Source organism: Aulonocara stuartgranti, assembly GCF_965226115.1.
Source record: "Aulonocara stuartgranti genome assembly, chromosome: 7".
NCBI classification, from domain to species: domain Eukaryota; kingdom Metazoa; phylum Chordata; class Actinopteri; order Cichliformes; family Cichlidae; genus Aulonocara; species Aulonocara stuartgranti.
The window spans coordinates 35,415,065-35,428,060 of record NC_138945.1 but is presented as its reverse complement, the minus strand read 5'-3'; the positions used below and the strand labels follow the sequence as shown (position 1 = coordinate 35,428,060).

The following is a 12,996-nucleotide window of genomic DNA, read 5'->3' as shown; positions in this document are numbered from 1 at the left end:
CATGACGCAGCCAAACATGTAAATTATTTCCATCTGAGACTGATGGGAGGATTCATTTACCCACCACTGTGTGATTAAAATTGCTTTGCATCTACTGGCAGAACAATAAAAATCATTTTCTTCCTTTTTACAAGTGTTTCCAACCATTATGCAAAATAATGTCAGTGCGGTCGTTAAAAGAAGTAAAACATCATATGACTGATTACATCTGTGATTCTGGAAATACCCGAGCAAAGAAAAGCAGGAAAGCACATGAGCTCAGGAATTCTTTCAGAATTAGAACAAAGGCTTTGGGACTTAATGTGGGCAAAGCAACATGACAGCAAATCCATCTGTCGTCACAGGGTGTCCACGATCGTTTCACTTCAAACAGTTTTCAAGTGGAAAGAAGGCAGCGACAGAAAATTTAATTCGCCTTTACTATAAATCAGAAATATTAAAGCCACCAGTCTAAAGGCTGTGCAAAGATGACAGACCAGACCTGATCTGTTTTAACTTTTTTGCATAAAGAGAGAAAGCTCTCTTCACACATGAAACACATTTAAATGCTGTAAGCTTAAATTTACAGCATGCTTTGAGGAACTTTATGTTGTTTCAAGCATGCTGTAAATAAAAGAATCAGTGAAAATGTGTCAGTTCGATACAATTTGGAACCGAAACTCTGAACGTAACCTACCCCAGACCAGGTTATCTAGACCAGGTGGTGACCTATCCAGGTAAAAAGAGAGACATTTTTGTGCCACTCAAATGTCTTTGGAATCTCAGCATAGCTGTTAACCCAGTGTATCTACTTTTATGGCACATTCCTCTGTGTGTGGTACACTCATCAGAAAGGAATTTACTTAGGACCTGGATGAAGGAAACCAAGAGCTATTTTCAATAGGTGTGAATACAACCGTGTGAGTTGCCCTACGTTGGCATAACTTTGGAAACTTCTTCTTCTTCTCAGATCGCCACAGCTGACCATCTGCCTCCATAAAACTCTATTCCTGCCTCCTAACACTTTTTTTCCAAACCATCTCAACACTGTCTCTCTAGCTCGACCTGAGCCATCCCTCTGATACTCTGATTTCTGATCTTCAGCTGGGCTTCCTTTTTGCCAGTGCCACTGTCTCCAAACCACACACTGTAGGAGCTCTCACTATCATCATGCGAAGCTTTCTTTTAACTCTTATCACTATTCTTCTGTCACAAATCACATCTGACACATCTCCACCCCATCTATACTGTCTTCTTCTTGACCCCAGATTTTTAAACTCATCTATCTTCATTCCCAGTACCTCTCGTAGTTTCACTGTTACACTTGTCTCCTTCTCATCACACACACTTGTATGCTGTGTTTCTTCTGACTTTCATTGTTCTCCTTAGTGCATACCTCCGCCTCTCCAGGCTCTTTTCACCTGCTCCCTGCTCTCATTACAGGTCACAACATCATCGTAGCGCTTGGAGACTCCTGTCCTGCACCACATCTCTGCCACTCCTTCTCTTGCAGTTCTTCTTTTGGCACCCTATTATATGCTTTGTGTAGAGCCACAGGGTGAAACTCCTTCTGACCTTCTCTGTATTTCTTCATCAACACTCTCAAAGAAAACATTGCATTTGTAGTGCTCTCTCAGCATGAAGCCACACTGCTGCTCACTGATCATCAACTCTCTCCTTAGCTTAGCTTCAACAACTCTTTCCTATAGCTTTGTGGTATGGCTCATCAACCTTGTCCCTCTGTAGTTACTACAGCTCTGCACTTCACCCATGTTCTTGGAAACCTGTTATGTTCATTCCTCAGGTATCCTCTGAATTTTCAAGAATGTGAAAGGATGTGGTTAGACTCCACTGCCCTTTCTCCTAGGCTTCTCCATACTTCCACAGGTTTGTCATCTGGACCAACTACCTTTATACTCTTTATTCTCTTCATGGCTACCCTTGCTTCAGCCTTACTGATCCTCTGCACTTCCTCATTCACCAGTTTGCCTCCATCCATCCTCCTCTCTCTACCACTGCCATCTATCCTTCTACATTTCTCTTCTTAATACCATACCAGAACCACCTCATCACCACAGTTTCCTTTACCGACATGTACACTGACATCGCCTTTCCAGCTGCTCGTTACGCTCTCTACCACTTCATTTGGCTTATTCCAGAATTCCTCTCTCTCTTATGTCATCTAACCATTATCTTGTCTGACACTCTCCTCTCATCCACTAACTACAATCACCCTTCCCGCTTCCTTTTTCTTCAGCCAGCAATAGCACACTAGCGCTCTGTTGGCCAACACCACCAGAAGCACTTGGCCAGCAGGTTGTTAACCCAGGTCTCCGAGGTCTTGACTGCTTCAGTTTGGAAATCACTCTTAATGAGAAGAATGACATTTTTGTATTCTTTCAACACCCTTCCTGATGCATCCCTGCCCATTTAGCTGGTCTTGGGAATGGCAGTAATAGCACACTGGCTTGCGGCCCCCTCCATGGATGGGTTTAACTTGGAAGCTAGATCTCTCTGAATTACTGTCTCTGGATTCTATGGATCAACATATTGACAAAGACAACCAAAACATACAATATGCTTAGATCATTTAAAGTGACAAAAGAACCCAATCAAAGAACCCAGACAGCATGTGCTCTTGATTATTGGGGTTATAACTAACATGCTGTCATTTGTTTGGATGCATCAGTCTCTAAATTTGACCCTTAAGCTTAGAAGGTATTAACATATTAGACTATAAGTAACATGACACAGTGTAGGAATTAGAATAACATGGCAGGAATACAGTCACCTTCATTTAACGAGCACCATCATTACAGTGGAACTGAAAGAGATCTTTTACTGTGTGTTTAGAAATGCAGATAATGAGCTGGAGTTGCTGGCACTTCCCACTCCCCTCTAGCTACAGGAATGATGTTGAGTGCATGCGTTTACGTCTGAGCACACGTGTAACGAACAACCTTCACCTGCTGGCTGTCAGCATCTTTTTCTTATTGATAATCCTCGTGTTTCTTTTGAGCCTCTGAGTGCAGGTTGCATTAAGTTGGTTTCAGTGTTGCTCGCATGGCCCATGCATGGGAGCATCCTCAGGCTAGCTTGTATGAAGCAGAGTACAACATACCCACCTTGTTTCCAACACCAGTCTCTGTGGTACAAACATCCTTGTACACATCAGCCTCACAATTCAGCTTGAGGAAAACAGGTTATTATAATTATGCTTCTCAGGCATAGTTGGAGGATGCATAGCCTTTTATAGCAGTTCTTTTCAGAGGTCAAGCTCCAAATCCTTCAGTACAACAAAATTGCAGACACATGGTTAACAAGTAAAAAGCCAACAATGAGAATTTTCTTTTCCTGACTTAATTTTATATTGCAAAACTGTTACAAAGCCATGGTAACTATGCGTCATGTCTAATCTGCTCAGGTTAATGCGTAACACAACACATATACCACCAAACCGGTGCCTGGCCCTGGCAGCAGTGAACTGGACAGTAATAGGGTCTACATTTCCTTGTCTTTCTTTGAGTATTAATAAGAATTAGAGATTCTCTGTTGCCTGAAAATACTTTTATATCAACTTATTTAAATGTTCTGTAAGCACTTGTATACGATCCCATAGGGCACCTAAATCTTTTTAAAAACACCCAAGCATCCTGGTTCAATTTATATTTGTTCGTCTCTGTTATGATTATCAGTGTCACCTGTGTTCCCCGTGTGCATCCACTTCCCCTGATCTTCCCTCATGTGTATTTAGTCTCTGTGTTTCGTACAGTCTGTGTCGCGTCGTCTGTGTTCTCACCTCCATGTTTTCACGGTCAGTCCTTGCAGTGATCATCATAGTCTGAGTTTTCTTAGTTTGTCGCAGTATTAGTTTTCCCAGTTTAGTTATAGTCTAGTCACGCCATCCCTGCTTTGTTTGTGCACTTTGTCTTCAGCCATAATAAAGGCTCGCTTTCTGTTAAGTCCACTCCCGTCTACTCACTTGTGTATGCACCTGGGTCCATCACACACACCACCGCACGGCCTGTCTGCAGACCGTGACAGTACGACGCGACCATGCCGGACCCAGCGTCACAAGACCAGGAGATCATTCGGACAGTGGAGTCGCTATGCGGCGGTTGGCTGCAGTGTTCCGGGGAGGAGGAACGGGTTGAGCTAGCCCGCCAAGCCGGAGTATGCGTGTCCGCATTCCCCTGGTTATGGGAGGCGCTGCATCCCCTCATCATAGACTTTCTCGCCTCCACTCTTCAACTCCGCCCGCGACAGCAGCTGCCCGGTAAGCGTGAGCCGTCGCCTGAGCCATGCTGTAGCTCTGTTTCCCCGCTGCCTCGTGAGCCTGAAGCGGTCAGAATCGGTACGGTGTGGCTCACCGCCGACGCACCCTCGGCTCACGCTCCATCGGCTTCCGCTTCCTCGCCATCGCCTGACTGCACTACGCGGCTCAAGGAGATGCCAGCTGCTATTGACTTTGGTGAGGAGGAGCGGCAGCAGGTATTACGGGCGTATCGCGAGGACGAGCTCCGCTGGAAGCCCTGGCTCATCCCCGAGGAGGAGTTCTCGCCAACTTCCCCACCTCGCACCTGCCGCCCGCCCTCGCCGCCCCGATCGGACTACTCGTCCCCTGCTGTCTTTCTAGCACGGATGTGGTTGGAGGACGAGGAGCCGGTCGCCAGGGAGAGTCAGGCTTTGTCCACAGCCGCTTCAAGGGGAAAGCGGCGTTCTCGCCGCCATCGCGCACTGCTACGTCCTGTCTCGCCCTCCACGAAGCGTCCCGCGGACGCTGTGGGGGTCCTGGACGTCGATCACGAGGGGCAGCAGCACGCCGCAGGCGCACAGCTAGTGGAAGAGTTCGGGAGGGAGCCGTGGCTCGCTCCTGATCATGACGAGCGCTCTTTCCGGGGAACTCGACTGGCTCTTGGGGGTCCCCGGAGTTGCCAGGGACTTCCACCGCTCACCCCGCCCGCTTCCACGGATAGAAAGAAACGGCACTCTCGCCGCCGGCGCTCTGAGCCCCACCCTAAGGAGGTCCCTCAGTTAATGCCATCTGAGGCTTTAACTCCCATCAGCCATCCAGCCGTGAGTACCCCTGACTCAGTTTCTGACGTCGTATCTAGCCCCTTAGCCAAAGACCTTGTTAGGTATTTTAGTACCATGGGAGCATTTACTGGATATTGTTTTATAGTGACATTATGCAGGAAAACTCTGTCATTCAATAAGGCCCCTTTTGTTTTAGTTATTTTTCTCTTTGACCCAAGAATTGATGTGTGAGAATCACAGGCTGGTACAAGGTTGAAATACCACAGAGATCACTCCCTCAGCTACATTAGTTTCTTAATCTTTTAGACGCCTGTTGAAGGCCAAATGGTTTGTTTCAGATTTCACTAATGTAAGAACTCTTCGTTTTGTGCCTTGAAAATATGTCGCTGAGATAATCACAATTGTAGCTGAACTGATACACTACACAAAGGATGCTTCTTCACCCAAGGGCAGGAAGACGCTGCCTTATCTTGGTCTGTACTGGTTTAAACTGATAATCTGCTGTCTCATGAATTTTACCCTCTATATAAACTGTTGTACTTGTGAATAAAGTTGAGTCACTTTGGGAAGACAATCTAAAGCAGTCTCTGTTTTCTTGTTCTCCCAAGCTGCTCCCGAGCTGCTCGTACTAACACGCTGAATGGCATGCTTGAATATTACTTGAGAATATATTTGACTGTGTTACAGACTAAGGGACATTCTCTGCTGATAGGTGAAGGTACATTCTCTGCTGATAGACGTCCACGCCTCGGAGGAAGCCGATCCACGGAGTAGGCCCTGGAAACAGTTTCCTTCAATTTTGGTGTCAGAAGTGGGATCCTGACGAAGGTAGGCACTTGTCTTTTTATTTTATAAGACTGTGTTATGCCTTTCTCAGTGATCCACATAGAAACGGGATACGCTGACGAGGCCTTCTTCAGTGGCCCACATAGTAACAAGTGGGATACACTGAGGAGCCTTATTTAGTGGCCCACATAGAAACACAGGAAGTTGCCTGTTGTTTTGTAAATAAAAGCAGAAAGGACACAGGAAGTTGCCTGGGGTCATAAAACGAGAAGTTGCTCGTTAAAAAGTGAGAAGTTGCTCACTAAAAAAACATAAAATTGCTAGCAAAAAATCAAGTAACCTCAGGTGTGCCACAGCAAAAATAGATACTAACTTAAATCCTTCAAAGCGTCTAAACCCCTCTGGAAATCACTGACCATGGGTCAGAATAATTCAAAGACCTTAGACGGGTCCGATAAAAACTCAAAATTAACTGTAAAACCGAAAAAAATAAAATATAAAATCACAAATAGCGGCTCAGTACGACTCCCACTTCCGGTTACGTTTAACCCACGCTCGCGAATCAATGAAGACTTCCATGATTACGTATCCAGAACATGCGGAAGTGCTTACGTGACTGATTTCGTCTCGAACTTAAGAACTATAACTTTAATGCATCCTAATGTATTTCCGGAGCCCTATCCCGAACGATTATCGCCAGAAAACAGGTCAGTAGAAATGTTAAATACTATTTGTGATAAGAAAAGTAGGCTGATTAAAAAGTCCTGTAAAAAATATATGATAGAATGTCGTGATGTGACCAATCGCATGCTACCACTATGGAAAAAAGGACCCGAGCCAGACGTAAATGCTTTAAATCAAGCCAGTGTAGGCTCTAGTAAATCCACTGCAGAAAAAACTAGCCTTATATGCCCATCCGTTCAACCTACGGCTCCGCCGCCTTATGATGAAAAAACAGAATTAATAGCTGCTGCGGCGGCTGCACGTCATCAGCGCGTATATCCTGATTTAACAGCAGAATCCCAAAAGAGTGAGGAAGGCACTGAAATGACACCTAAATCAGAAGAAGATGACTGGTTTAACCTAGATCAAAGACAGGAACGAGAATACACTGAACGAGAGAGTTACAGGAACATAAAAAGCAAACAAAACAGTTAATGACAGAGTGTGAGGAAATCATGAAAGATCCTTTAACTGAACGTACGGAAGCCGAACTGCAGGAAGCCGTTTCTGTCATAGATAATCATGTTCAGCGCCACACTAGAGTAGCGAATGGTTTAACTGTGCCAAAAGCAATAACTAACACCAGAAATTTAATCCCACAGTATCTCCATATAACACTCCTGTCAATCCTGTGCCAAAGCCTAACAAACCTGGCGTATGGCGTTTCACACAAGACTTAAGGCAAGTTAATGCAGTCATTAAGCCTCTGCCACCTATTGTCCCAGATGTCCCCAGCATACTGACATCTATTCCAGCAACAGCCACACATTTTACTGTGGTGGATTTGTGCTCCGCCTTTTTCTCAGTACCTGTGCATATAGACACACAGCCGATATTTGCTTTTACACATAGAGATAAGCAGTACACATGGACTCGCTTACCCCAAGGCATGGTAGACAGCCCTGCGGCTTTCTCAATGGTAGTACGTGCTACCCTAGACGGCTTCACTCCTCCAGAGGGCTGTACTCTGATCCAGTATGTAGATGATCTCCTCCTCTGTGCTGAAAGTGAAAAACTATGTCAAACTGCTACACACATGCTACTCCAGCACCTCCAAAAGACTGGCCACAAAGCATCAGCAAAGAAAATGCAGTACTGTCAGACTTCTGTTCAATATTTGGGATTTACACTGTCTCACGGACAACGTTCTATGACTACAGACAGGGTCAAAGCTGTGACCTCTGTCCCTAAGCCCACTACACAGAAAGAAATGCTGTCTTTCCTAGGCATGGTGAACTATTGCAGACAGTGGATACCAGACTGTTCTTTTCATGACCACATTCTGCGTGAATGCTGCAAAAAAGACAAGCCTCCTCGAATACTGTGGTCCACAGAAATGACTGCCTCTTTCAATGCATTACAGGGAGCGCTGACCTCCGCCCCTTGTTTGGGTCTGCCTGACTACCACTTACCGTTCCACCTGTACGTCACAGAGAACGGCACAACCTGTGCAGGTGTATTGGCCCAAGAGCATGGCTGTGGCTACCGTCCAGTAGCCTTCTACTCAAAGGTGCTGCCAGCAGTAGTTCAGGGGATGCCGGCCTGCCTGAGAGCAGTAGCAGCTTGCTCTATCATGATAAGGGACTGCGAGAAGCTCACACTCTCACATGACACTATTCTACACACCAATCACCAGGTCACGACCATTCTAGCAAACATAACTACACAACACATGACCGCACAACGTCGCTCAGGTTATGAAGCTACACTAACTTCAACAGCAAATCTCACTATAAAAGCAAGCAGCACACCCAATTCGCCAGCACACTTACTCATTCGTATGCTGTGTTCCTCTGACCGACAGGATGGTTCAGACGACCCTGACGATCATGATTGTATGACACGTATACAGGAATCCACAGCACCACGCCCAGACTTAGAGCAGACACCAATCCCAGACTCAGTCATTGTTTATGTGGACGGGTCCTGTTCAAGACCAAATGACAACTTATTTCTTTGTGGCTATTCGGTGGTGACATTGCCTGACATCATACTAGAGGCTCACTCATTACCATTTCACTCAGCACAAAAAGCAGAACTCATGGCTTTAATACGCGCCTGTGAGTTACATGTGGATAAGCGGGTAACAATTTACACTGATAGCCGTTATGCATTCGGTGTGGTGCATGACTTTGGCACATTGTGGAGACAAAGAGGATTTAGATCTGCTGATGGAAAATCGATCGCTAATTCTGATCTTGTTCAAAGACTTTTGCAGGCTATACAGCTGCCATCGGCAATTGCAGTTGTTAAAACGAAGGGGCACAGCACGGCTGACACAGACGAAGCAGTGGGAAATGCTCTTGCAGACGTAACCGCGAAAGCAGCTGCTGCCTCACAGCAACCACCCAGAAGGGAAGTATTATCTTTGCCTTTACAGCTGCCACTTGTCACGCTCCCAGACTATTTAGAAACAAATGTTGACCTAAAATTCATACAAGAGCAAGCCTCTGCCTTAGATTACACTTACTGGGAAAGTAATGATTGTACCTTAGATAACAGAGACGGCTTATACAAAAACCTTGAGGGTTTGATTGCCCTCCCATCTTCACTACTGCCAATCCTTGTCCGCCATTTTCACGGTGTGAGTCATGTCGGACAAAGAGGGGTAATAGGAGCAATAAAATCAAGATTTGTAATCAAGAAAACATCACACGCAGTAAAACGCATATTAGCAACCTGTCTAACATGTGCACGAACTAATGTAGGAAAACCAAAAGCAAAACATCAGCATTTACCACAACCAGATTTCCCATTTCATACATTACAAATTGATTTTACACACATGCCAGCACAAGGAAGCATCAAGTACTTACTGGTAATAGTGGACCAATTTAGTAAATGGGTAGAAGCTTACCCAACATCAAAAGAAACTGCAGAAGTAGTCTGTCAAAAGTTGTGCAATGAAATAATACCCAGATTTGGAATACCTCACCAAATTAACAGTGATAGAGGACCTTCATTCACATCAGAAGTAATTCAAAAGTGTGCTAAAACTCTAGCAATAGACTGGAAATATCATGTGTCATACCATCCTCAGAGTTCAGGAGTTGTAGAAAGAATGAATAGGACCATAAAAAATCGCCTGACTAAAGCAATGATAGAAACAGGAATGACCTGGATCAAACTACTTCCTCAAATCCTCGGCGAGATTAGAATGACTCCATCCGCAGCAACCAAATTATCTCCATTTGAAATAATCATGGGAAGACCGTTTCCAACACCATGGTCAGCCTCCAGAGGGGCACCGCTATTGGAAGGGGACATAGACACTGCATTGTCTGACTATGTTCATAACCTGGTAGAAACACTGAATAATAACTATCAGAAAGTTTGTCTCTCTCAGCCTCTCCCTTCCATAGATCCAACCCATCCGTGGAAACCAGGAGATGCGGTATTGGTAAAGTCGCTAAAACCAAGGGCACTCGGGGAGGCCGCGTGTTCCAGCCCCCAGACTGTACTTGCAGTGACGAGAACCAGCATCCTAACAGACGGACAACCTCAGTGGATTCATGCCAGCAGGGTTAAGACCAGCCCCACCAAACCACCTAAGGCGTCGGATCAAGTAGATGACGTCTCCGGCGAGCCAGCGCCCGGATTCAATACACCTATAGATGACGTCTCAGGCGAGCCAGCGCCCGGATCCAATCCACCTACACACACACAATCACTGATTAACACACAACGTCGGAAAGAGCCAAGACTCAGAAAGCCCTTTGATCCCCCGCCTGAACAACAACAAGGTACTCGAACATCCAGCAGGAACAGAAAGCCTAGAGTACCACACAATGTCTAACCTGATAAAGATAGACTCGTTTCATCCTGATAATGGAGAAAATGAAATGCCCATTGTCATCACACGAACCTGGGACCAGGCCAGGAGACGACTAAAGAACTGTCTTTTTTATATATTTAGGTTATTAATCATATCTACTGCATTAACCTTAGGATTTTTATGTACTATTTCGTATTGTAAAGTGCAACCCTGTTCACATTTCTGCAAGCCACATTTTCAATGATAACCCATATAGCTACTAGTACAGCTACTTCAATGTATTTGCAATTAGCACAAATTGATCCTGAGGATGTGCCAGATGTTACCAATGATGTTCCTGATGTGTATATTGAACATTAGGTTGTGAACTATTACATTTTATGATTTGCTTTTTATATTATGTTATTACATTTGTAATTTTTCCTTTCTATTTGAGTTATTATTTTTAAAAATAATAAAAGAGGGGAACTGTTAGGTATTTTAGTACCATGGGAGCATTTACTGGATATTGTTTTATAGTGACATTATGCAGGAAAACTCTGTCATTCAATAAGGCCCCTTTTGTTTTAGTTATTTTTCTCTTTGACCCAAGAATTGATGTGTGAGAATCACAGGCTGGTACAAGGTTGAAATACCACAGAGATCACTCCCTCAGCTACATTAGTTTCTTAATCTTTTAGACGCCTGTTGAAGGCCAAATGGTTTGTTTCAGATTTCACTAATGTAAGAACTCTTCGTTTTGTGCCTTGAAAATATGTCGCTGAGATAATCACAATTGTAGCTGAACTGATACACTACACAAAGGATGCTTCTTCACCCAAGGGCAGGAAGACGCTGCCTTATCTTGGTCTGTACTGGTTTAAACTGATAATCTGCTGTCTCATGAATTTTACCCTCTATATAAACTGTTGTACTTGTGAATAAAGTTGAGTCACTTTGGGAAGACAATCTAAAGCAGTCTGTTTTCTTGTTCTCCCAAGCTGCTCCCGAGCTGCTCGTACTAACACGCTGAATGGCATGCTTGAATATTACTTGAGAATATATTTGACTGTGTTACAGACTAAGGGACATTCTCTGCTGATAGGTGAAGGTACATTCTCTGCTGATAGACGTCCACGCCTCGGAGGAAGCCGATCCACGGAGTAGGCCCTGGAAACAGTTTCCTTCAGACCTCAAGTCAAAGGGATTTTCTGAGGTAACTAGTGATGAGGACGTTACGTCTCACACAGTGAGCCTGCAATCGGTGGGTTTTTCTGGAATAATGAAAGATGCTGGGAGTAAGGGGTCAGACTCAAAGTATTCTGTATCAGACGACTTTCGATTTAATGTGTTGACATCCTTAGCGAGCAGTCCTAGTTGTGTGGGTGATCAAGAATTAAATCCTATTACCTCTGACAATTCAACGATTACCAAGCCACCTCATGCCAGGTTTGAAATTTTGCGTGAACCATCTACCGAGTCTGAAGAGAGACTGCCTAGCTTTCCTCAAGGAGCAACTACAGACTGTTTGTACTGTGCTGAAGTCTCTGAAGAGGTGGGGGCAGCAGCTGTCCAGTCAGCACCCGTCCTAGTTTTGCCCCAGACTCCTCTTATAACGGAGGTGAGTGACTGTGCTTTTTCATCTCATGAACCTGATATAGTGGAGTGTACTGGGTTGCCCTTTTGTGGGCCCAGCTATGAAGAAACTGGTGCCAAAGACTGCTCTACCATTAATCATGATTTCATAGACACCCATGCTGTGACTGACCTAACTCTAGTTACGAATGAGGGCCAGTCAGAGCAGTGTTGTGATAATGAAAGGACTGTGTGTAACTGTTTTGAAAAACCACACAACGAAACCACAGACAACGTTCTTGGCCCTGTAGAATCCAGGACTTTTTCTAGTGTTGCTCCCATAGCCGCACCACATGGAGCAAAGGTTCATGAGACAGCGAAAGGGATTCACACGTCGACTGTACAGTCTGCTTCTGAGCCTGCTAGGAATGGCGTGAGCTTTCTCTCCGCCTCAGACTGTTATCTACTGCAGCAAACTCGTACAGCCGAGACGGAGTGTTACCCCCGCGTGCAGATCGTAGTGGAGTCTAGTTCCGTATTCCCTGATGGTGGGATTGCAGACAGGGCTCAAGACCAAATGCACAGGAACGTGAGCTCTGATGCTACTGCTTCTCAGTCGCAGACTGTTAGGCCAGCCATAAGCATGCCTGCCTCTTTATGTGACTCTGAATCCAGCTACGGACTTATGTGCAATCCTACCATGAACTATTGTGTTGACAATACCGACAGGGAGTTGGCATCTACTACTCGAGTTACCGAAAGTGTTCATGACCTGAGAAATTATGTTTTCAAAGCTTGTCATGCTAACAGTGTTCTATGTGCTGCCTCACCAGTCGCTTCTGAGCTTAAGACTCTCCCCAGGGCCTCCTCAGATGCCACGTCAGCTGGGGGGCCCGAGGAGCCCGTCCAGTCCCACGCCACGTCAGCTGGAGGGTCCGAGGGGCCCGTTCAGCCGCCTGTCTCCGCTGGAGGGTCCGAGGGGCCCGTTCAGCCACCTGTCTCCGCGGGAGGGTCCGAGGGGCCCGTTCAGCCTCAAGCCTCGTCAGCTGGAGGGCCCGAGGAGCCTGTTCAGCCACCTGTCTCCGCTGGAGGGTCCGAGGGGCCCGTTCAGCCTCAAGCCTCGTCAGCTGGAGGGTCCGAGG

At 45.5% G+C, this 12,996-nt stretch overlaps 1 protein-coding gene across 2 annotated transcripts; it reads left to right on the top strand.

Moving 5' to 3' along the window:
* Positions 1–3,362: 3,362 nt before the first annotated feature.
* Positions 3,363–11,248, top strand: LOC309709609 (uncharacterized protein). Of its 2 annotated transcripts, none has more exons than XM_082538344.1 (3): positions 3,363–5,055; positions 5,704–5,844; positions 9,888–11,248. In XM_082538344.1, exons 1-2 carry the CDS (start codon positions 4,036–4,038, stop codon positions 5,788–5,790), a joined length of 1,107 nt encoding a protein of 368 aa, XP_082394470.1. In that variant the 5' UTR covers positions 3,363–4,035; the 3' UTR covers positions 5,791–5,844; positions 9,888–11,248. The 2 variants fall into 2 exon arrangements, with proteins under 2 accessions (XP_082394470.1, XP_082394469.1); XM_082538343.1 differs by having other exon boundaries at positions 3,366–5,055; positions 9,872–11,248.
* Positions 11,249–12,996: the final 1,748 nt, after the last annotated feature.

What these genes read in the sequence shown, in the direction of transcription:
- LOC309709609 (XM_082538344.1), top strand. Translation starts at nt 4,036, where the DNA reads ATGCCGGACCCAGCGTCACAAGACCAGGAGATCATTCGGACAGTGGAG. An exon ending in CTCCCATCAGCCATCCAGCC is followed by an intron (nt 5,056 to 5,703) that starts GTGAGTACCCCT and finishes ACTGTGTTACAG; the next exon opens with ACTAAGGGACATTCTCTGCT.